General features: G+C 41.2%; 2 protein-coding genes across 2 annotated transcripts in view; one reads left to right on the top strand and one right to left on the bottom strand.

Annotated features, from left to right (window-relative positions):
* LOC117425012 (paired box protein Pax-7) overlaps window positions 1-21,716 on the bottom strand; it is a 100,350-nt gene extending 78,634 nt beyond the window's left edge. Inside the window, exons 1-3 of the mRNA XM_059002101.1 lie at window positions 21,425-21,716; window positions 16,035-16,068; window positions 10,879-10,969 (exon numbers count right to left, since the gene is read on the bottom strand). The gene's annotated coding sequence lies outside the window, so the exon portion shown is untranslated. The remainder of the gene's footprint in view (window positions 1-10,878; window positions 10,970-16,034; window positions 16,069-21,424) is intronic.
* LOC117963816 (small ribosomal subunit protein bS16m-like) lies at window positions 11,625-13,681 on the top strand. Its single transcript, XM_034905122.2, has 4 exons — window positions 11,625-11,780; window positions 11,975-12,009; window positions 12,213-12,473; window positions 13,019-13,681. The coding sequence occupies exons 1-4, from the start codon at window positions 11,659-11,661 to the stop codon at window positions 13,159-13,161; spliced, it is 561 nt and encodes a 186-aa protein (XP_034761013.2). The 5' UTR covers window positions 11,625-11,658; the 3' UTR covers window positions 13,162-13,681.
* Window positions 21,717-25,052: the final 3,336 nt, after the last annotated feature.

Raw genomic sequence — 25,052 nt, 5'->3', positions numbered from 1 at the left:
CTTTCCAGCTCCTAATATCCTCTCTGTTGCACCCTTCTGAAAAAGGCACTGTACTAATACAAACGACAAATGCCAAAAACACACTGTTCTTCTATGATCTATGACCATCAGAGAAACTTTATTTTGACCAATAAAACATGCACAAACATTACTGACAGAACAAATAGAGGGATTATACTAATGGAAATTTCAGTAGACAGCACAGTGACAGGCTGCCGTTGCTGTACAGTCAATGGGACTGGCTTTTCCAAACTGTATGTGTTTTTTTTCGATTCCCAATGAAAGCGCACAGATATTCCCTTTGTCATACAATGTTACGTATTTGTAAATAATGGCGTGGTTATCACTAGTCCTGGAAGATCGCTTGGATATCTTCCACCTTGGCGAGAGGGGTAATCACGTTTCCCAGGACCAAAGCCACGCAGGGCTGGAGACAGGGAAGGGAAGGGTTGTGCTGTGGCAGAGCCAGCAGGAGATGAACAGGTGCAGGTGTCTCAGGACCCGCCACAGTGGAGTCTGAGCTCTCCAAGGAGGTACGGAGAGCATTTAGCATCCTGTGTAAGCTCCCAGATGGAACTGCTTAGGCGTGTTAAATCAAGCTGGTGGTAATGGCATCTTGTCACCATTTATCACCGCAAGGAGAGGAAGGAATGTCCGAGATGAGAGAACAGTCCTCCGTGCTACAGTCCGCGCAGAAGCATTCCAAAATACCTCCGAGGTTAACCCTTGCAGCGCTTTCAGATCCTGCCCTGGTTTTATTCCAGGCGCGTGTTCAGTTTTACAAACACTGCACTGAAAGTGCGGTCAGCAGAAGGAAAGTATTGCAATAAAAAATGAATTTCCTGATAAAGAAAAAAGAACATCTACAACTGGAACGGAGAAGCTGGACTGCAAGGCAATTCTTGACATCGTATGGGTCAATAGAGAAAGTGCAACACTTCTACACAGGAACTTATGGGTCAAAACTTCAGAACTTTAAGCAATGTTTAGTTTAGGATTTTTTTTTTTTTAAGCCCATTTTGATTCAATCAAAATTGCAGGTCATTAAACCTCTTTTACTTTATTTCAAGTCAACATTTAAATCGAAGCGTTAAGAGTTTGTTTCTAAATACTCTTTGAAGAACACCTTTGTGAATAGGGCCTTCTAAACAATGAGCCAATTCATATTTAAAATGTAATAGTCTACAGAGTTTTTTTTTTTTCTCAAACCCAATTTTACACGATCTTGAAAGCCTGCATGTTTTCAACTTACATGCTTGGTCCAACAAAAGGTATTGACATCAACACTCTGTTTCTTCTCAAAATGTTACCGATTACTTTAAATACTGTAAAACAAATATCTGCTGCAACACAAATCTGCAGCATGTGAACTGCGGCCCTTCTTTGCGGTTCAAATTGTTTTGGTGGGGTTTTTTTTTTGGCGGCGTGTGTAGTTTGCACCATTTTTATAAAACAGCAGAAAAGAAATAGTGAAGATGTCCCACTCTACCCAGCAGAAGGATAAGCATGGCTTCCTTGCTTCCCAGCGAGTTCTACCAGCCTCCCTCCTGGAGGAGTCATTTGCTGCTTCACCCAGAGTGGGTGGAAGAACAGCTTTCTTTTATTCTCCAGAACAAACCAATGGAGCTGCCAGACCCTCAAGTGCCAAAGTGATGATTATAGGGCCTGTGAACATCACCTGTTCTCTTCAGTTACAAGTTAACGAGCAGATAATGCGTTTCTTTTCTTTGTTTTTGTCTTTCACTTCAAACCATGAATCACACAACAAAAAGACCAGCAGTAAATAAAAGGCACAGAAAAGGTATTATATTAGCCGTTTGTTGCTCAGAATAACAAATGAACTCCACTGTACGTGCATCTTCTATTCAGAAGATCATGTGGTGCAAAATAACCAGGTCAAACAAGTCAACCCAGTTACTGTGTAAGGGATGCAACAAAGAGGATCGATGCTGTTTGTTTGGTACAAAGACAAAAAGAAGAGAGAGAGAGAGAGAGAGAGAGAGAGAGAGAGAGAGAGCGAAGAGATGGAGGGAGAGAGAGAGAGAGAGAGAGAGAGAGAGAAGAGATGGAGGGAGGGAGAGAGACAGACAGAGAGACAGAGAGAGAGAGAGGAGACGGAGAGAGACAAACAGAGAAGAGACAGAGAGAGACAGACAGTCACAGACAGAGAGAAGTGACAGAGAGAGACAGGAGGGAGTGAGAGAGAGAGACAGACAGACAGACAGAGAGAGAGAGAGAAGTGACAGAGACAGAAGAGGGGGAGAGAGAGAGACAGAGAAGGAAAGATCTCGCTGGAGGCTAAACTGATTCGTATTGAGATAGACAGTAAGCACACACTGCATTCTCTGACAGGGCTTTCAATGGTTATTAAACTACCTCTTCCTCATTTGACTCATGTGCTTAAAATCCTAAAAAGGCCTGCTTGTTTGTTATTGCAGTCTAATTGCAGATTCTGTTACATGACCAGAAGGCTTCCTCTGAAATCGGGGTCCTTGTTCTGATGAGTGATTTATTTGTGCATTTCTTTGTGAAAGATATCAATTTATGTCCTTCGTTGTGAAATCCCCCTCTTTGGACACTGTGGAAAGAACCACATTCCTTCTGCAGATACGCACGCCAGCACCTAAAAGTCTTGCCTTTGTCTGTGCAATCTGCATGCGGTGAAAATGAATGCAAGAAATCTATCGTCACTGTTAGTGAGTTTGTTTAAAATTGCAGTGCTTCTTATTCCATGTGCTGATGTTATCCTGAGCAGAGAACATAAAGCCTGTATACCGTTGTTCGTTAACGAGATGATTTCTGTTTAGGATTTCTGTTTAATCCCCCCCCCCCCCCCCTCTCTCTCTGTAGGGGTACTGTGTGAGTACAGTACTGTATTAAACATTTTCAAAATTAATTTGTTGATTGACAATTAAACTACAAAAGCAATCAAAAAAATACTGGCAGCTTCGTATGGAACATACCTGCACGCGTACATGGTGTCTACCCACTTACATCAAGAGCCTCACATACCAGTACCGTCTCTGAAGAGATACAGTGTGAATCAACATAAACCTTGAAGCCAGAAACATAACAGATGGCATTTCTTATGGAACAAGAGGCTACCTACACACAAGACGCATGACCTTGCATACTGGACCAAATTTATCAACTGATTACCAAACTGCCCCACATGTCATCCAGCGCTAATGGCTGGCATGCCATTGGCTGCAAGAACACAAGCACACATCCTTCTAGCAGTTAAAGCCAGACACTGAAATGAAAGTGCTTTCCAAGGACAGTCCCATTGACCATGAGAATTACCTGCCCAGCAGTACCCAGAGGTGTGCATTCTTGGTAAAGTCAGAAATATATCGATTGTGTTTATATGGACGGCAGAAAATACAGAAAAAGCATTGCGGTCCAATTCTTCACTGTTCTGCCCTTTCATTTTCTCGAGGGTCTTACAAAGCTAGCAGTGGACGTTAGCAATTAGACAAGGTCAGGCTCTTCGGCAGAGGCCAGTCTTCACAGAGGGGCTGCCCCTCGCGCTCACTGGGCACTGAGGCACTGTAATGACCTGCCAGCGGGTCTGGTGCACACTGGAGCCAGGGCTGGCTAGGAACCAAGCCTCACCATAGGAGCAGCATTGTGGTTAGCATTAAAGTCATGTTCTTCACAGTCATGTTGATGTGTTTCACAGTCAAGTTTACAACCCTGGGTTTTCCTCCGCAGACACATGACTGAAAGGTGTTATTAAATGTCATCCGGAACTTTTAAACACTCCATCACGAGAAACACAGAGATGCTAAAAACAAGCTTTACCATAAAGAACGGTAAAGTGACCCTTATGAAAGTTTCCCACAGTAAAAGCACAGCCAAGTGTAATAAAGCACAGTGAAAGCATGATAAAGCATAGGGAAGCATTGTAAAGCACAAGGAGGTCTGGTAAAACACAGGGAAGCATTGTAAAGCACAGAGAGGTCTGGTAAAGCATAGGGAAGCATTGTAAAGCACAGAGAGGTCTGGTAAAGCATAGGGAAGCATTGTAAAGCACAGAGAGGTCTGGTAAAGCATAGGGAAGCATTGTAAAGCACAGAGAGGTCTGGTAAAGCATAGGGAAGCATTGTAAAGCACAGGGAGGGATGGTAAAGCACAGAGAGGTCTGATAAAGCATAGGGAAGCATTGTAAAGCACAGAGAGGTCTGGTAAAGCATAGGGAAGCATTGTAAAGCACAGAGAGTTCTGGTAAAGCATAGGGAAGCACTGTAAAGCACAGGGAGGTCTGGTAAAGCATAGGGAAGCATAGTAAAGCACAGGGAGGTCTGGTAAAGCATATTGAAAAACAAGACATACCAGGGTAAACTATGGTAAATGCAGAGTATAACAACCACGACAGAAGCATAATGAAAGTGCAAATCAACTGTGCAAACTCTTCCAAGAGCAGCAGCAGCAGCAGCTCTGTGGCTTTGTCTCATTACACGTTCTGTATAAGAGACACGCAAGCAGCCTTAGCCAGATGGACAGGGCGCACAGTGATGATAGCGTTATCAGAGGTACGTTTGAAACCCTGGTTAGCGCTCAGATATCGGAGGTGGTTTCTCGATTTCAGTGACACTGGGGTTAAATCGTCTCCAGTCCCTTTGCTGCGCGCAATTTGTCCCCACAACCTCGGAACAACACTGCCTTTTGAACGGAGCAGCATGTGATAGACTGGGCTGTCATTCGCTTTAATCGGTTAGAGCAGGTCCTCTCTCTTGAAACACTGCTCGAAGAAAGAAAGACAGACAGAAATAAAGAACTCTGTTTAATGAACAAGAAAGTGACTGCGGTCATTATACATGCTGGCCGATTTGTTTCACTTGGAGCATGAGTGCAGTGCCGTGAAACGTGAATCATTTGATTGGCAACGCGTTTGTGTGTCCTCAGCGCTGCGGGTACAGTAATCCTACAGGTCTGCATGCACACCCACACTCCAGTAAACAGGTATTCTGAAGGTGGGAATCAATAACGCACCAAAATGACAAACACACTTGTTTATAAAACAGCGATCTATAAAAGCCAGCAGTAAACAAAAGGTCTGCTGATACGCGTATTCGGAAATGCCTTTCAGAACCATTTATCGGCAGGTATTAAATACATCGGATTTCATGTTTGCTTTGAGAAAAAAAAGGGACGATTTGAAGTTAAATTAGGAGCACATGTCCCGAAGTGATTTTAAACACCGATACAAGGTTTTAAAAGTTGGTCCTATTAAAAATCATTGAGGAAGTGCATTGGTACTGAAAAGGTTTGCAAAATGTACTGCAACTCCAGTCTCTCTGCGCTGCCCGTTTGCATTTTCCGAAGAAGACATGCGAGCTGAAAACACTGAGATCGCAATCCCTCGTTTCCTCTTTTGATCCGGAATTTTTGAAATGGAACTGGACCAACACAGCCGAACCAAAAAGTGCTGCCAGTTGGCCCGCAGTTAATACTGCCGTAGAGGTTTCAGTAAAAACTGTGAAGCGCAAATGTTAGCGGCAGAGACACACATAGGGGCTGCACTTGGAACCAGATTACTCACTCATTTATTTCCATTCAAATTCATTTGGGGTGCTTGCAGTGATGCTACCCGACACCCCGATCCCAGCCTACAGTAATCCGCAAGCTCCTGCCTACACATGCTTTCTCAGCGCAGCCCAGCCGAGGCTGTATTCACAAAGAAATAGCAGGGCGGTGTATGCATAGTGCCGCAATGTATTAACCTGCTGACCTGTCTTTTTTATATTTCCCTAACTCTGGCATGCTGTCTGCAATCATTGAGAGTTCTGGTGTTCTGTCTCTCCAACACTGAAGTATTATCATTATTCTCTGGAACATACTCCGAAATGGATTGAATGGCTCCAAGCCAAGGAAGATTCCATATTGGAGCCTTGAACCAAGAGCCAACATAACATAGAGTAGGACATGTAAAGATATACTAAAAGAAGACATTTGAAGAGTTCTTCGGTCGTTGAAGCCTGCAGTTTCCTGTAAAGAGGGTTATCTAGTACCCTCCTACAAACAGGACTATTGAATCACACATGTATACTGGTGCTGGATGGTAAACAGAAGTCCCATACACAGGGCCCTACTTAATCAATACAGGGGTGCGGTTCTACTTGGTGCATTTTGAGATGTGAAAGTCTGGAAGTCTGGTACCATTTGAATGATAAACTTCACTGCTGGTCAGTTTGGACTGAAACGTGTTCATGGGTAATCCACCCCACCACTTCCTCTTTCTTTAAAAGGTAAGACTATAAAGTCGACTGGAGTGCGTACTTATCTTTGACTGTTTCTCCCCAGCAAATAGCGTGCGAATGTCGCTTTAGGTCTGTGTTATTACACATCTATTCAAGATAAATCACACGTCTTCCATTACGCACGGTTTAGTATTTTTGTCCTTCAGCTGGCACTTTGTCAACCCAGACAACCATTTCTAAATTGTTTTTCATGGAAAGTTGTCGGGCAGAACAGAGCGTGTTGATGAGAGGGGAAGCATGAGACCTCGTCAAGGGGCCGGCCCACCTCTAGATATCAATGCCGACATTCTGTGGATCACTCACCGAAGATTCACCGTGCAAGATTCATTCTGTGCGTCGTCAAGGCAGCTATTCATCTGCAGTTCTTTACACAAAACATTTCAAAGTGCAATACTGACACTGTTCTTTGAACAACTCCAATCATCTTTGAAGGTCGCGAATTCAAAAATAACACGTGGAGTCCAGCCGCAAAAGAACGTCCCAAACATCTTCTGGAACCGGGCGGTTTAAAGTTATGCAAAACGAACACAGTGGGTTTTCGCTACGGTTTAAGTTCATCATATTGTGAATGTTATATTTAAGTCCAGTAGCTCATCCGTTATGGTTTTATTTAAAAAACTAAATTAGTCATAAGGCTTAAGTCATGCGTTACTATAAATGATTTTTTTTTTATGTTCATCAAATGTGGGGTTTACACTCATTGCAAGCCGCTTTGGTATTTCCCATAGTTTTAATGTTGGATTACTTTGTGTCGTCCTGAAGCTTCACTCTTCTGATCACTTCTCTGTTTTTTCCTGAACAGTCGCAGCATTCTCTATGTCCCCTTTTCTGTTTCTTATATACTGCACTGTATTTAACCCACGCATTATGGTAATAATAACTTGGTAAAAGGAATCTGAATACTCCACATTGTTCTCACGTTATTTTTTAACACATTTACAATCCTTCTATTTTTGTCTCATTTGCAATGACTCTCTCATGAAAGATTTATGTTGAGACGAAAATAAAGGATTGACAAAAAAAAAAAAAAAAAAAGCTGAAAATCCAGGTTCTCATCAGGCTGCACCAAAGGGCACATCTTAAGTATTTTAAGGAAGTAGGAATCTTTGACATAATAGAGGAAAAAGTATACAAAGTTACAGCATAGAGAATATCTGAAATATTTTATTGAAGCTGAAAACTTGATACATGGATCTGATTGTAGGTCAATACAGGGTTCTACAGTGATGATAGATAGATAGATAGATAGATAGATAGATGTTATTTATTAATAGTTTTATACTTGTATGTAAAACGTAATGAAGTAGCACTAATAGCCTTGATACATTTTTTTTAGATGTTGTGGCTTTGGACTAGATAGTACTGACACTGGAACAAAATAAAGCTAATAAACTTGTCATAGGCCCCAGTTGAGTCAGTAATTTTCATTGTAAAATATTGCATTTGCTACATTTTCTGTATCGTTGTGCTTGATTTTTACGCAGTATGTTTCCAAATGTAATGGTTATGCCACTGATGCGGCTGAATGGCAATATTTAAGCAAGAAATCACTGCAAAATTGGGCAGTTATCATGGCAGGATACAGAGGAAACTTTGAGCGAAGAAGCAACAAGACATAATCATGCAAAGCTGCAATTCAATTATAATACGAGCAGGGAAGGAAAGAAAATACTAATTGCATTAAAATCGACACACTCAATTTACAGTAATGTGCCTTTCCAAAAGCAGCCACAAAAGTAGCTCAAATCATAATTGCAAAAAAAATTAAAAAAAATAAAAATCATTATGCCTGTTGCAATTCAGTTTATCATGCTAATAGCGCTAATATTTAAAAGGCATGGCATTGAACTATAAACCTTCAAACCGAGTTTCCCTGAGCAGACTGTGAAAGCCAGTGGGTTTCTTCATGCGCTGTTTCATATGTTTCTATGTGTTAGGCTAAAGCAGGACTGTCCCAGTGCTGAGCTGTGGGTGGAGCCCTATAGGGCTCACCAGGCTCCACAATATGCCTCTCTTGATTCAGAGGTTACAGCTGTTGTTTCTGGTGGAAGCAAACAACTGATGTTTTAGCATGAAGCTTGTTAAATGAGCACCGAAGTGCTGAGGCAGGTTGCAGTCTGGTTACACCACATTTGGCTCTTTAGAAACTTCCTAGTAAATTGCTAAGCCAAAACTGTTGGACAGCTCTGGTCCAAAGCATGTTACAAAAAACTGACAATACTGGGCAAACCCAACAGGACCCTGTGGAACAGCAGCTGTCTGGTACAATTCTGTTATTGAAATGGGTTAATATGTCCACTCTATCCCATGCAGGGGGGAGACATTGTGATTCTCTTCTTCTTAGTGTCCTGGTGAATGCAGTGTGCTGCTGGAGGCGTGGAGAGTAGTGGTTAGGGACTCTGGACTCTTGACCGGAGGGTCGTGGGTTCAATCCCAGGTGGGGGACACTGCTGCTGTACCCTTGAGCAAGGTACTTTACCAAGATTGCTCCAGTAAAAACCCAACTATGTAAATGGGTAATTGTATGTAAAAATAATGTGATATCTTGTAACAATTGTAAGTCACCCTGGGTAAGGGCGTCTGCTAAGAAATAAATAATAATAATAATAAATAATAATAAATAATAATAATAGAGAGGGTCTGGCCCTGCAGACTCCTATCCAGCTCCATCTTCATACTAGTGGCCAAGCCAAATTGGCAATCAAGTATATAATTTAGCCTGATCACATTCACACATGGTTTTTGGTCCAGGGATGGGGAGTTTTAACCAACCGTATCGTTGCTAAATAAAACAAATTATTTGCACCTCCCCCTGTCATGGGTTTCATTTACAGTGACCCGGAGTGCAGGGTTGCATTACCTAGTCCAGTTTCTTAGTGCCCCTCTCTTCACCTGGCTTGGGGATTGGTGTGGACTCCTGTTTCTTGATCGGCTGGACCTCCACTCTCAGTAAAGGGCAGCTTGCACAGTGATGTTAATTGATTCTGCAGTTACATTTGTTTACCCAAGCCCCAGACAAAAAGCTCATTTGTCCCACTGCTAGGTGTTAACTGGATCTCCCTTCACAGCCATTCACGTGTCTGTCATACCAAAAAATGTCAGTCCTATTAAAAGCTAGTGTGAAATCCCAATGTTCCTTCTGAGAAAAGCTGGCTTTCTAATGGGGAAGGAAACATTAGGGTGATGCATATTCCCTTCAGCTGCATGCAAACACCATGACCTTTGATTTTCAGTTCACAGAGGAAAATCAATCTCTCCTTCCTTTTAACAGTAACAAAGGCCTGAGTACGTTTTACAAGTTTGTGTAATCCACACTCTCCACTCCCTCCACTCTCTCCCTTCCTCCCCTCCCTCCCCCTCCCCTCTCCTCTCTCCCCACTCCCTCCCCACTCTCTATCCCCTCTGATTTCCTTGAGTTTTATTTTTATTTAGAAGGAATGTATTGCTCTCACAATGCAGCAGAGAGATGTGTGCTGGGAGTACCGTTTAACCAAATAGGTAGCAAAAAGAAAAATGAGAACAAATCATTCTGCAGATTGTGGACACAGACACACAGGCACATATTCTCAGATAACCGTGTAGACTCAAGTATTAATCCATGCTCATATTTGAACAATTTACTTGGCAAAAAACATTGTCACCTATCCAGGCTGGTCTTAGCCTATGTCCTTCTTGGATACAAGTCTGTAAAGCTGGCTTTGCACAACCTTCAAATGCAGGTGTTGTGTATTTAAATGACGTAGGTGATGAGTTACAGCCAATCATATCGCAGGGAGTTCAGGGAGTGTGGCTATGGGTTGGGTTGGGTTGGCTTGGAATGGGGAAGGGGGGGAAGGGGGGGTTGGGGGGGGGGGGGGGGGGGGGGGGGGTTGGCTGCATGTGACTCCTCAGTGTATGATACAGCATGGCAAATCCTTCAGTCTCAACCTCACAGGACACAAACCCCTAACAGACTGGAGACTCACTGGCTGACTGACTGGGGTGCTCATCGCAGTAGTAGACAATACTAACCTTTTGTTTTGTGCTTGGCAAGAAAGTCCTATCTACTGTGGGATAAAAACAAATCTACTGTGTCTCCACCTAGTGGAGAGTCCGTGCCATGTTTCAACAATCCTGCACACTACTTTGACTTGCGAATGCGTTTTAATTGCGTTTCATCTGCGCGAAACTTACATTCCTTCATTTCAACCTTTGGGATTTTGAAATGTAATTAGAGACCCTGTTACCAAAAGCTTTACAGCAACTCATAAGTTATTTAAAAAATAAATAAAACCAGGTTTAAATGACATTGTAAGCATTTCGATTTTCAGGTCAAAACTACATGCAAACCCCTATGAGATCAAACAGAACCCCAGAGTGGAATCTTGGTGAATACGAACCTCGAGCGCAAGCAGACTGATGAAAACGAGTTGCAGTAATAATAATAATAATAATAATAATAATAATAATAATAATAATAATAATAATAATAATAATAATAATAATAATAATAATAATAAGACAATGAGCAATGAGCAATGAAGCGTCTTTATTAACGCTAGCCTTGCAACAAGAAGATCACAGGAAAAGCTGAATTGTTACATGGGAACCACAGGTTTAAAATCAGCTTCCCTACCTCTTACTAGAAGCACGGCGCTGGAAGTCGGAAGGTCCACAGCCCATAACCAGAAAGCCAGAGTTCTTACTGTTCGTATTCCTGAATCCTGCTGAAAAAGACAAGCACACGCACCAATTAAAAAATTAATTAATACATATATTGCAATTTTAATAATTTATACCAAGTTTATCGTAGAAGTTTCAATTATAATAATCTCTCTCTCTCTCTCTCTCTCTTTTAAATAATAATAATAATAATAATAATAATAATAATAATAATAATAATAATAATAATAATTCAACAAGTTCATTAAACGTTTGTTCTCGGGTACAGCTACTGTGTACACGTCTGCCCCCTGGTGGATATTCTGAATTACAAACAAACTGGTAGATTGAACCCTTACTGCTGTGTTGTCATACAAGTTCAAACTGTTTATAATTTTTGTTGAGTGACAATTTATATTGTAATTAGGCTATATTTAAATAAATATATAGAATAATAAAATACAATACAAACTATGAATAAATATTATGAAAACGCAGATAGAAATACACGCATAACTCGTAGTTTATCTCTAGACTGCAAGTCTGCCAAGAAATAATAATAATAATTAATAATAATAATAATAATTATTATGCAACTCCGGGGAAATGCTAAGAGTGACTTTGTAAGAACATTTACAGTACATCCCAAGAGTGACGTGTTCGACTGTTTCCGACACTGCATTCGAAAAGAGCCGAATGTGTCCGGAGCGGAGCAGGCGATTGTACTTCCGAGTCACCAAGATGGCTGTGCCCGATGCAATGTGACACTAACACACAGACTAGCAAAGCGTCGGCATGTTTAAACTGCACACACGTTTTACTCAAATCAAAGTCTGTCAGAGAGCTGACCCGGGTGGTATATTCGGACGTTTTAAAGTCAGTATCTTTTGCTGTAATACATTATCTCGTTGGGAATAAGAACATTATCTAATAGTCGCGATTGTATTTTGACTTTGAAAATAACGAATTTAATTTCTGATGTATTTTTTTATTATCTGTACAGCAACCGCGCGCGTTTAAAACGTTCTGCAAATGAAATAATGCGTTTGATTTTTGTTTGTTTGTTTCAGCTTTAACTTATCAAAGGACACCATGGTTCACCTGTGTAAGTCGTGCCCGGCGCTTTTCATTAATAGTTATATTTTTAGTATTACTGCATGGATGGAAAAGACATTACCATTGCACAGGAGTTTGATTCACTCTTGTTTCTCTTTTAATGTTTTAGTACTGTTTTGTTTTTCCCCGTATGCATTTACTGCACTTTCCCCTTGGTAGTAATTGGTGTCGCTTTCCCTTCTATTCTTTCAGCCTCTTTGCTGCTGAAGCATTACCACGGGGGCCACGTCGTCATCCGGCTGGCCCTCGGCGGCTGCACCAACCGGCCCTTCTACCGCATCGTGGCGGCTTACAACAAGCGAGCCAGAGACAGCAAGCACATCGAGCAGCTGGGCTCCTTCGACCCGCTGCCCAACATCTACAACGAGAAGCTGGTCAGCCTCAACTTCGAGAGGATCAAGTACTGGATTGCCTGCGGGGCGCATCCCACCAAACCCGTAGCAAGACTTTTAGGTAAGGGGCCACCCCGGCCTGTTACACAACATCTTCCTCCATTCCAGGTTTTACTACTACGAGCTTGATAAGCCACAGCGGACAGGTAACAAGCTCAGGTGTGTCTTATTAAACTTGTAGTGAAACCATGAAACAGTGGTTAGGGCTCTGGACTCTTGACCGGAGGGTCGTGGGTTCAATCCCCAGTGGGTACACTGCTGCTGTACCCTTGAGCAAGGTACTTTACCTAGATTGCTCCAGTAAAAAACCCAACTGTATAAATGGGTAATTGTATGTAAAAATAATGCGATATCTTATAACAATTGTAAGTTGCACTGGATAAGGGCGTCTGCTAAGAAATAAATAATAATCATTATTATTATTATTATTATTATTATTATTGGATCAACTGCTCTGCAATGGGAGTCTTATTGCCATCCCCGGCTGTTTTAAATATATTTTCAAATGTGACCTCGTTAAATAAATTACTAGCTTTAATAGCTGTCGTCGGTTTCTGCTACTTACAGTGGTACAGGGCTGATGTAAGAAATGTCTTCCCTCTCCAGGCCTGTCGGGGTTCTTCCCCCTGCACCCCATGACCGTGACCAAGGCGGAGCGATTGCGGAAAACAGCGGGGCAGAAAGAGGCCCTCGGAGCTCCCGGAGAAGTGAGCGAGGAGGCCAGCGAGAGCAAACCAGAGACAGCTTAGACCTGGACTGCAGAACCAAGATGCTTAACATTGAGAACCTCACTCGAACCCGAGTGTGTGTGTGGAGTAGGATTGTGAGACTGGGTCCCCAGTACAGGAGAGAAAGTGCTGCCTCAGGGATGGAAAGAAGAATCCTATTGCAGAGCAGTTTCACCCATTCCAGGTTTTAAGGCGTGCCAGATTAGCCGCAGTGTGTATGTAACCAGCACAGGTGTGTCTTATTAAACTTGTAGCAACACCAGGAATGGATCAAACTGCTATGCAACGGGAGTCCGGAAACTGCACAAGTGGAGCAGGACCGATTTAACACTGTTGCATGATGTGCCTAAATGAAATGTGTTCAAGTCCCAATAAATTCCACGTCCTGATCCCTATGTGACTGTCCCAGTACACCAGATACATAACCCAAACGGATCCCTCTGTTTGATTGATAGGATTGCACCTGTAATGTGCTTCTGGACAGCGCTGATGGCAGTGGGGTAAAGAATTTGAGACGCACCCAATAAATGATTCCATTCAACTTGAATTCTTTCCATTATTAATGTTATTGGAAGGGCAGATTGCATTAGCAAACAAGCACAGCTTTAAGATCCTTTTTGTCTGTGCCTTTTGTAACAGAACTGCCAGAAGTACATCAATTATTATTAATTATTATTATTAGGGTTTTTTTGAAGTTACCAGAACAATACCAAGCTCTATGATAAAAAGATGGTGTTTTGCACAAAACTGTTCACATGAGCTCTGACAGTATTGAACAGTTTATCCATTAAGGAGAACTGAAAAGCTACACGGCATTGTTCTCGTTCCTGTGAGGAAGCAGCCAGCTGCTGCTTCCCCTATTAACCGACAGGCTTTGACAGCCGAGACGCGGACGAGGTGAAATGAGCCAGGATGTGAAACGGGCTGAAAACAAGGCAAACAAACAGAGAACTTTCTTTAACCTAGCGTAGCGCGAGATACCGTGCTTTAAAATGAAAACGCAGGTTTGCCGTAACTTCTGCTTTCGAAATGAAAACGTATCTTGAATAGACTTGCATGACAGCTTTATGAAAACATTTAGTTTGGTGCAATCATTTGTACATGCAGTGATGAAAGATAATCTCACTGTAGTGCTAGTTCTGGGGAAACACAAGGTGTTTGCTGTAGCTAAGGCGTTATCTATAAACATCTTGGGTCATGATGCTGACAGCCCCTGCGAATGACTCCACTCATTAGGAATGCATTATTGGTTTACAATAGAATGCCGTGACCCTGTTTATTGACCCAGGAAGCCAATATAAGATGCATTCTTATTCTGTTTGGTATAAAGGGTGTACTGTGCAAAACAGCAGCACCAATAAAAACCTGAAACTGACGGTGACTTGCAAAACATTCCCTTTGTGTTAAAGGACGGGAGGGGTTTCTCTGATTAAGAGCTCATTCAGTCCTGGAGGGAATTTCAATAGTGTAACTTCCTTGAGCAACAGTTATACTCTTTGCATACTGTTTCCTTGAGCAAGTTACACTGTTTGCGCACAGCGTTCGACAAAGCATTAGAAACAGACGCCAGGTAGCATTGCATGTGAATGGGCTCGCCTCTCGCAGCACGCCCCTGACACGCATCACAGAATATAGAAAAGATCTCCTTGTTGCAGGTCAGTTTTTAAGCAGGCAAACTTTATGCCATCTTTTCAAGCGGCTCGTTGCATTTGTTTCAAGCAAAGCTGAAATTCAAGATGGTTTTAGGGATTGATTTGTTCACATGGTGAAGTGTCACCCACAGCAACCTGCTTCTGCTTTCTTGGGCTTCAGTCCCAATGGGCAAGAGATGAGATCGATGGTTCTATAGGAATGAGCCCAGGCCCTCGGCTGGCGGGTCTCTCATTTCAATCTCTACTGCCCACTGTGGACCATTGCGATGGGGAGTCCCAGCTCGTGCTCTTCCAGAACAGGGTCTCGATTGTGCTTCTTTATTATTGTTTAATTAAGCAGTGGCTATTTAAAAACAAACCACCACCATGCTGCATGACATTACGCACGCTTCTTATCACCCCTCATTCAAGCTGTTTATTCATTGTCAATTTCCCCATTGGAAATGTAAGTTTAATGGCTATTAGCGATTGCATTTATGCTTCTGTTATCGTGTTTATTCTGCCTGCGTGGAGGAACTCTTGGGTGGTTTGATAACAAAATGTGTTTATTTATGTTTTGCTCATTATGTTTGCAGAAGGATTTTTATATATTACACACACACACACACACACACACACACACACACACACCAGCTTACAGAAATTATTAAGATATGTTGCTCCCCTCCCTGGCTGTCTTAGGCCTGGGCAAATGGAGTTCAAAGTGGGAGAAAAGGAACATTTATTCCACTATTAGTTTTGCAAAAACAGCTAAACAGATTTGAGAATGATCACTACCTGCACCCCCACTGCACTGACCCTCCACACTGCACTGACCCTCCCCACTGCACTGACCCTCCCCACTGCACTGACCCTCCCCACTGCATAGTCATGGCGTTCCTTTATTTGATTTTCACTGTGATTGGCAGCAATGACCTCAATCAGGTTTATTTTCTACAGTATATTCAAATCAGTTTGCCAAGAAAGTAAATAGAGGAGCTTTGTTTTCTTTATGACAAGCATGGGTAGGACTTTCAGGTGCTTTTATTTGATCAAAAGTATCGAAATTCCATTCTAATCATTCCAGGGCTGCAGTGTCAGGTGGCTTCTCAATAGTTTACATGCTTCCTACACCTGAGTAATACATAATGGACTTCTTGCCCAGTAAGTGACTGGACCATGCACTATGGTGACTTCAAAACTGGACAAAGAAAATGTTATTTAATGTGATACCTGCTTGTGGAATAACTCCTGAAATCTTACCTGTGATGCGTCTGTGCAGGTCCGGATTGTGGAGCTTTGAAAGAAACACATAATGCATTTACTGAGCTAGCTGTCTAGAAAATGATGAGCTTCATCTTAATGTAAACGGTTTTACTGTGCTATTCAGGGGCTATTACAGAAAAGTCTCACTCTTTTTTAGAAACTTTTTTGTTGTAAATTTTACAGTCTCAATGACAATGCATTTTGAATGGGTTATTCGCAAATGTCACCGATCCCCTTCAAATCTCACTCATTTGAATGCTCTAACGTGGGCACGTCTGCATGAAACACAGGTGTGGTTCCTCCTTTGAGAACAATAGGAATTAATTACAGACCTGTGCAAAAACTTTGAAAAAATGTGTTGAAATGTACTGAAGCATTATGCAAATAGAAGATTAGCTGCCTGGGTTATCAGGGAGTGTCTTGTGAGCTCATGCTTGCTTTTGTAAAAGCACAAAGTGGCTTTGCACACAGAGAAAAGAGCCTTTATGAGGAGGTGTTTTTATACACATGGAATCAACAAGATATGCAACCTTTGAAACTCGGGCTCCTGTTCACCTAGGCACTGTAATACGAGAAGCGGCTTGCCAATAAGACGCAAATCGAACAGTAAACGGTTAACACGCCCTGTTCTCTCGAAAATCAAATTACCTGTCGTAACTGTCCATTTCTGAAATAAATGTCTTATTTTGTTTTGCTTGGATGCTTGATAGAAATCAAAAGCGCGCCCAAGCAGAGGATTTGCATTAATTTACAGTATCTGCCGATCTGGGCTAGAATTTGAAACCAGGGGAATGATAGGCGTCTAGGTTTTCAATTCTTTGCTAAATCCAAGGACGATATGGTTTAGCAGATTATAATCCTAATTGTCATTGCTGATAAAGGCATTGTGCACACGCTCTGTATCCCATGTATGACATGATCACTACGTCGCTGCAGCATAACGCGGTAGATGCAACGACAAACGAAGTCAAGTGTGGTAAAGCATAGGCAATGGTAAAACAGAAAGACAACTCTGGTAAATGCATCGCGCAGCGGTAAGGTTAAGTTCAACAACGAGCACTAATCAACCATGTGAACCCTGATACCCTCCAACGCTGTTGCAAAAGGTAACTAATCTCTTCTATATGCAAACATTTACCATTCATCTCGGACTACCGGAACTACAGTAACATTCTGTAATCCGACAGTAGTGCTAATCGGGGTCTGTGAAACTAGCCGATGCGCTATTGGCATGATTTAACCTTGCAGAGCTGATGAGTTAAGGAGGCTGTGTGGTCCGGTGGTTAAAGCAAAGGGCTTGTAACCAGGAGGTCCCCGGCTCGGCCACAGACCTTGAGCTCCGTCTTTGGGGTGAGATGTAATTGTAAGTGACTCTGCAGCTGGTGCATAGTTCATACCCCCTAGTCTCTGTAAGTCACCTTGGATAAAGGCGTCTGCTAAATAAACTAAAAAATAAAGGTTTGAGAACAGGGCGGGAAAAACTAAAAACCTGTTGTGTCTTAAGACCGGTACAATTTACCTGAAGCAAATGTTTGCTGTTATTGACATATAGCACCTGTCAAGCTATAACAAGAAAACGCTTACGTGCAGCTGTCAGCACCGCAGCGTGTGTGTCTTTACAGAATCAACACGTGAAAGGTCATGGTTTCAACACTGGCGAGCCCTGTTGCAAAGCACATGACCTCAAGTCAGGTGACAGGTTAGCATGCAACACGTCACGCTAGTTCTTGTTTAAACACCTTGTTGATTTTCATGTAGTGGTTAATAGCAGCCCCCTACCAGTAGCAGAGTATAGGATCCAAAGCGAAGAAACCAAAGTGTGTAAAACATATACATTTATTTTTTCAAAGAAGCAAGTCATTATTAGTATGCACCCCATTACCATCAATCAATCTTTATTTTATATAGCGCCTTTCATAGTGGACCACCATCACAAAGCGCTTCACAACAATCGATGTTATCGTTTAGTTAATTCACTTTGTGCTCATGGGCCAGCACAGGTACATCTCTGCTGTAACCAATTAATAAGGTGCGTAAAACTTAATCCGAACAAGCGTGTCAGCTGACAAACACTGAGTGTAAAGAGCCGTTTATACTGAAAGCTGCACAAACATTTAACCCGGGGGAGATAACGTCTTATGCAGGAGTGATGGCGTTTTAATGGGCATTAGAATATACTTTGGCTCGGCATGAAAAAATAAACAATGTTCAAAATGTATTCATTTTAATTAAACTGTAACCAAGTGGCCAGCCTTTGGAGTCAGTTTAAGGAAGTGATGTCCAAGCTAATTCATTGTTAGAACGCGGTGTGCAGCAAGCATCTTATTACTCCTCTTTATTTGACACTGAATTGTTCAATTGTACGTGATCACCTTTTATTAAACACTAATACAAGCCCAAATACATTCTGCTATCTCCTTTCTCTAAGCCATCAGATCTCGCAGGTGCTGCTCTTGAACGAACTCTGTTCAGCAGTTTGTTTCACCTGTAACCCGCAACATTCATTTTTCATGGCTAGTTCCACACACCCTGATGAGCACTAATCCTGCACAACTTTTTACACTTGTAACTTTAAAGTCTGTTTTAAAGCTCTTTTCAAAATGTCCGCTCTAGTGCACCAGGGCTTGAGATTGTAATGCAGAAAGGTCTGGTAAAGCATAGGGAAGCATTGTAAAGCACAGAGAGGTGTGGTAAAGCATAGGGAAGCATTGTAAAGCACAGAGAGGTCTGGTAAAGCATAGGGAAGCATTGTAAAGCACAGAGAGGTCTGGTAAAGCATAGGGAAGCATTGTAAAGCACAGAGAGGTCTGGTAAAGCATAGGGAAGCATTGTAAAGCACAGAGAGGTCTGGTAAAGCATAGGGAAGCACTGTAAAGCACAGAGAGGTCTGGTAAAGCATAGGGAAGCATTGTAAAACACAGAGAGGTCTGGTAAAGCATAGGGAAGCATTGTAAAACACAGAGAGGTGTGGTGCATAGGGAAGCATTGTAAAGCACAGAGAGGTGTGGTAAAGCATAGGGAAACATTGTAAAGCACAGAGAGGTGTGGTAAAGCATAGGGAAGCATCGTAAAGCACAGAGAGGTCTGGTAAAGCATAGGGAAGCATTGTAAAACACAGAGAGGTCTGGTAAAGCATAGGGAAGCATTGTAAAGCACAGAGAGGTGTGGTAAAGCATAGGGAAGCATTGTAAAACACAGAGAGGTGTGGTGCATAGGGAAGCATTGTAAAGCACAGAGAGGTGTGGTAAAGCATAGGGAAGCATTGTAAAGCACAGAGAGGTGTGGTAAAGCATAGGGAAACATTGTAAAGCACAGAGAGGTGTGGTAAAGCATAGGGAAGCATTGTAAAGCACAGAGAGGTGTGGTAAAGCATAGGGAAGCATTGTAAAGCACAGAGAGGTGTGGTAAAGCATAGGGAAGCATTGTAAAACACAGAGAGGTCTGGTAAAGCATAGGGAAGCATTGTAAAGCACAGAGAGGTGTGGTAAAGCATAGGGAAGCATTGTAAAGCACAGAGAGGTCTGGTAAAGCATAGGGAAGCATTGTAAAGCACAGAGAGGTGTGGTAAAGCATAGGGAAGCATTGTAAAGCACAGAGAGGTATGGTAAAGCATAGGGAAGCATTGTAAAGCACAGAGCGAAGGTAAAGCATAGGGAAGCATTGTAAAGCACAGAGAGGTCTGGTAAAGCATAGGGAAGCATTGTAAAACACAGAGAGGTGTGGTGCATAGGGAAGCATTGTAAAGCACAGAGAGGTCTGGTAAAGCATAGGGAAGCATTGTAAAGCACAGAGAGGTGTGGTAAAGCATAGGGAAGCATTGTAAAGCACAGAGAGGTGTGGTAAAGCATAGGGAAGCATTGTAAAGCACAGAGAGGTCTGGTAAAGCATAGGGAAGCATTGTAAAGCACAGAGAGGTCTGGTAAAGCATAGGGAAGCATTGTAAAGCACAGAGAGGTCTGGTAAAGCATAGGGAAGCATTGTAAAGCACAGAGAGGTCTGGTAAAGCATAGGGAAGCATTGTAAAGCACAGAGAGGTGTGGTAAAGCATAGGGAAGCATTGTAAAGCACAGAGCGAAGGTAAAGCATTGTAAAACATGTTAATAACATGGTAAACTATGTAAAAGCACAGTATAGGCATGGGAAGCTGCTGAATTACTGTGGTAAACGTGTGCTCACTTTCAACAGTGACAATACATGGTTTATAGATGTTAGAACTAGCAGATAGGTCAATAAAACAAAACACTGGTTACTGTTGTTAGGGCAACGAGTGCCGAAACTTATCAACGTCTGGGTACACTTCAGACCTATAACTGAAATAGACTGAACCCAATTCTCATACCCTGCTCCAAAAAAATTAAAATGTTAGTATCATCGTGTTTTAAAATGAAGAGCCTGCTTCTTAACTGCATTGTTTTCAAGAGGCTGCGTTTGTTTTCACAGCTTTGGAGACACACCGGAGCTTATATAGAAACGTCGAACTCCGAGGAAACGGGTTAAGTCATTTACTTTGGTATCATAATGCTTTGCATGTCACAGACTAGAATACACAACACATAGTTCCATGTATACAGATTGTTTAAAGTGATGACAAGCTGCATCTCTCTCTCTCTCTCTCTCTCTCTCTCTCTCTCTCTCTCTCTCTCTCTCTCTATATATATATATATATATATATAAATGATCCTTGGTGTTTTATGGTGACACACACTATCTTATCAACTACAGTGTCGCATTGTAAAGCAGTTACAGTTTGGTGACATTATCGAAAAGTTGCATGAATTGAAAACTATCCTTTATTAAATTGAATATATATATATATATATATATATATATATATATATATATATATATATATATATATATATATATATATATATATATATAAAATTACTCAGGAGTCAAAGTTGTGTAAATAAAGTATTTTTAAAAAACCCATTCACTCCAATATAACCAATTATCCACACGGTCTGTAAAGGGAGTATTTATTTATGGATTCAGAGAGCGACAGGCTTCCACTGCTAACCGCGACCACATCCTTGAATATCCGGAGTTAAAAGACAAAAAGCAGCTACTTCTGATTTCCACGCATCGTTATTTATTTTATTTATTTGCCTCCAGGTCAGTCCAATAGGAGAGGTATGTTTGCCTGGCAGAGCAGGCAAGTTAAACCCAGCCTGGCACCGAAGCAGCTGTGCCAACCCCATGCCTAGAAGGTGGGTCAATGCGCTAATCATCTACATAATACTGCCCTGAAGCTAACGATATGCGCGCCCATGTTTAATGTTACAGATTAGTTAACACTGTTTGTTTATCAGTGCAGCCATGGCAGTATCAGACAGAGAAATCTGTAAAGCACAGCTTATCGTTTTTTTGTGTTTTAATTCACGTACCTTAAGAAATGCTATTGATGCCGAGATCAAAGCTGGTTCCATTCCTCGCACACCTCAAACAAAGTATTAACTTAGCAACATTGATGTAATCGCACGAAGAAACTCACAAACCCGCTTTAAAAGAGTTTGTAGCTTCGTCCTAATGCAAAAAGAAATCAATCAATAAATAAATAAATATAGCTTCACGCTGCTTGAGTAGGACTGGTGGTTCCGTTCTTGTGTGGAAAATAAATGTTATCTTGGTGACTCGAGAAGATTCAGTCCGACATTGTATCCGTCAGGACTTGACCCTTCCAGCCCCGGTCTTTATTCCATCTAAATTGTTTAATTACACCAATTAACCCTCCATCCACAGTAGCTGTCTAATTGTAGCTGTTAAATCTGCGGGTGACATGGCCCTCCTGCACCCACAGCCCCGCATTGAGTTCTTACCCTGATTGATGGCGCTATTCAATCTAACCACCGCGTTCATTTTTATAAATCTGTACAACAGTTTACCATAGTAAAAACACAGCAACATGTGATAAACCATCATGAAATCATGGGAGGCACATGGGAAAAGTGTAAAAAATATTGTGCGAAAGTATTTATATAATAATAATAATAATAATAATAATAATAATAATAATAATAATAATAATAATAATAATAATAGCCATATACTGTAAATGAATAAGGTAATCATGTTTTAATCCACCTGTAGTGTTCACATTGTAAGAGTCATCTTATCAAAGCCCTGCCTTACTGAATCTCCTTTAAGAAAGGCGGGTTCCTGCAGTTAGGCGATCATCCCTTAACGCTGCGCCATCAAGTTATATTCATACGCACCCCGCAAACACGATCCATCAAATCTCATAAAATATGAATGTGTGTTTGCTGAAACAGTTGTGGGTGCTCTATTTTTAAACTGTTCTTTTGAATTATGTTAGATTTTTATTTATTTTTACGTCTGTTGACTTTAAGGGGTGAGTCATGAGCCAGGCTATGGCTCTTTGTATCAACCCAGATCAGATTGTACTTGATAAGGCTGCCCGGCCCTGCTACTAGATTCTTCTCAGCTTTCATAAAACATTATGCTATTTACTGCTGGCAACAACAGCCTGAAGCATTGCTTAAAAAAAGAGAACTCAACACCCAAACAGGGGCATTTTCACAAAGCTTAAACTTGCAAACCAGGAGCCCATGCGAGGCTATTGTTAAAGAGGCCAACAATGGTTTACCGTTGTATGTATATCGGACTGTATATCTTTCATAAAACAGACTTTGGAAGAACATGGACGCTTTGTAATCAGTGCTCAGTATTGCAATGGCCGTTGATAAACAGCTATATGGCCACACGTTTTGCATCACCCTCTAGAATGAACTCCTTTTGCTTCATAAAGTCGGATGCAACCTGCTGAATAATGTTATATTAACATATTGAATTACACATCGCTTTGTAGTTTGCCAGATTTAACGAAAACATGACAATTAAAAAATGTGCCATTTCAAAATCTAACACGAAATACTGTACTACAATTATGGCTTCTGGTAGGCATCATTTTGCAGTTTCTAAAAATTACATGATGATGTTAAATAAAAAATTTCAATTATGTTCATATAGGGTTATTTTTTTTGTTGTTTTTTAATTATGTCTCAGTCCTAACATTCTAGGTGATAAACTTTTCACAAACACAAATCGCTCCAAAAGGTTTCCAAAATATATTCCCAGCAGATTGCAAAAGCATTCCTCCATCCTGGCCTTCCTCCAAAAATTCAAGATATGGGAAAACTCAAGATAATCCTGGAGGGCCAAACAAACGCACCATGTACACAGCAGGGTGGATGTATAAAACTGGTAAGCAAGAAATACAAATATTTACATACTAAAGTAATGATAACGAATCAACGCAAAGCACAATCGCAATAGTGAATGCAGTATCTAGTGCTGCGAAACCATTTTCCAGTCTTATTTCTGCCCCGATATAATATCAGGTCCTCACGAGTTTATTACAGGTGTGTTTGTTGCTTTAGTGAGGTTATATGGATACAATTTGTACATCCATGTTTTATAACCTTAGTATAAATACGGAATCGCTGATTCATAAAGACTTTGACGCATTCGCCATTAAACAGCATATAAAACATGGATCTTGTGAAATACATTGCACGCCTGTTCAAATACATTCAGCACAAATTATAAAGGAGTTCAGTGGCAATCAATAGATTGCACAAGAAATACAGTAATAAAGACGCTGTTTGTTTTGGAGCTCCAAAATAACTAGCCTGTCGTCATAGACAGCCTTCAAGAACTGAGTACAATACCAGTGCAAATTATTATTATTATTATTATTATTATTATTATTAACGCCGTGTTTTTTTTTGTTTTTTTTTTTTAAGGTAGATCACAGTCGGGTTCTGATTCTGGATTGTTAGAAGCCGGCACCACTTTTAAAGACACTCAGTTCTCAATGTCAAGCACAGAATCTTGTGCTTAACCAGCCTTACAATTCCAGAAACAATGACGAAATAATGCAAACAGCAAACAAAACACGAGCAACCACACAGCAATTAGCGTGGTGCGCAACAGCATTTAGCGACCGGATTACGTTCTTGAATGTTTATTGAAATAACAGTTTACAAAACAGCTGTAGGCCCATTGCTCTGCAACCACACAAAGAACCCTTATAAACGTACCCCACAGCAAAAGCATAGCAACGTGGAATAAAGCACAGTGAAAGCATGGTAAAGTGTAGGCACGCATCGCAAAGCACAGAGAGGTATATGGTACAACATGGCAAACCAGGGTATACTATGGAGCGTGGCAGAACCATCGGGAAAGCATGTTAAAACTGCAAACACAAGCATGGTTCAATATCTGAGCAGCTTGCATACTTGTTGCATTAATGTTTGAAACAAACAAAAAAAACACAAATCGATTGTAGTACCAGGAACCTTTTTTGCCATGCATTGTTAACCAATATAACATTTCCTCACGACTGTTTAATGAGTAACGCAGTTTCTAATTCTAGAAAGCAACTAAGAATTGAGCGACACGTTTGTGAATAACGACTAGAGGAAAGAGGTCAAGCAAGTGTTTGGAGGTTTTGTTATTTTGCAATAAGGGTTGCATGATATTCACCAGGTGAATATAAAACTGGTAAGCAAGAGATACAAATATTTACATACTAAAGTAATGATAACGAATCAACGCAAAGCACAATCGCAATAGTGAATGCAGTATCTAGTGCTGCGAAAGCATTTTCAAGTCTTATTTCTGCCCCGATATAATATCAGGTCCTCACGAGTTTATTACAGGTGTGTTTATTGCTTTAGTGAGGTTATAGGGACACAATTTGTACATCCATGTTTTATAACCTTAGTATAAATACGGACTTACCAGTTTTATATTCACCTGGTAGGTTTGCATAAGGTGTGTGCCAGGTAGACACAAAGAGAATGGGTCGGTTCCCAGAACAGCTCACTCTGAAAGCTTCTGGTGACGCATTAGATGTTTGAAGGCATGATGAATGCTAATCTTGGAACCAACGATGTATTCATATCAAAAAAACCTTCAGGCTATGTAGGATAGGCTACAAAAAGCACTGACTCAAAAGACACCTGCTCCAAGGATAACTTAGATTCAAAT

This window comes from Acipenser ruthenus, chromosome 27, assembly GCF_902713425.1.
Source record: "Acipenser ruthenus chromosome 27, fAciRut3.2 maternal haplotype, whole genome shotgun sequence".
NCBI classification, from domain to species: Eukaryota; Metazoa; Chordata; class Actinopteri; order Acipenseriformes; family Acipenseridae; genus Acipenser; species Acipenser ruthenus.
This window is presented reverse-complemented; position numbering and strand designations above follow the sequence as displayed.

Bases quoted from the DNA above. Each gene is read 5' to 3' on its own strand.
- LOC117963816 (XM_034905122.2), top strand. From the start codon at position 11,659: ATGCAATGTGACACTAACACACAGACTAGCAAAGCGTCGGCATGTTTA. The intron at 12,010-12,212 runs GTAAGTCGTGCC...CTATTCTTTCAG, and splicing joins GGACACCATGGTTCACCTGT to CCTCTTTGCTGCTGAAGCAT. The intron at 12,474-13,018 runs GTAAGGGGCCAC...TTCCCTCTCCAG, and splicing joins ACCCGTAGCAAGACTTTTAG to GCCTGTCGGGGTTCTTCCCC.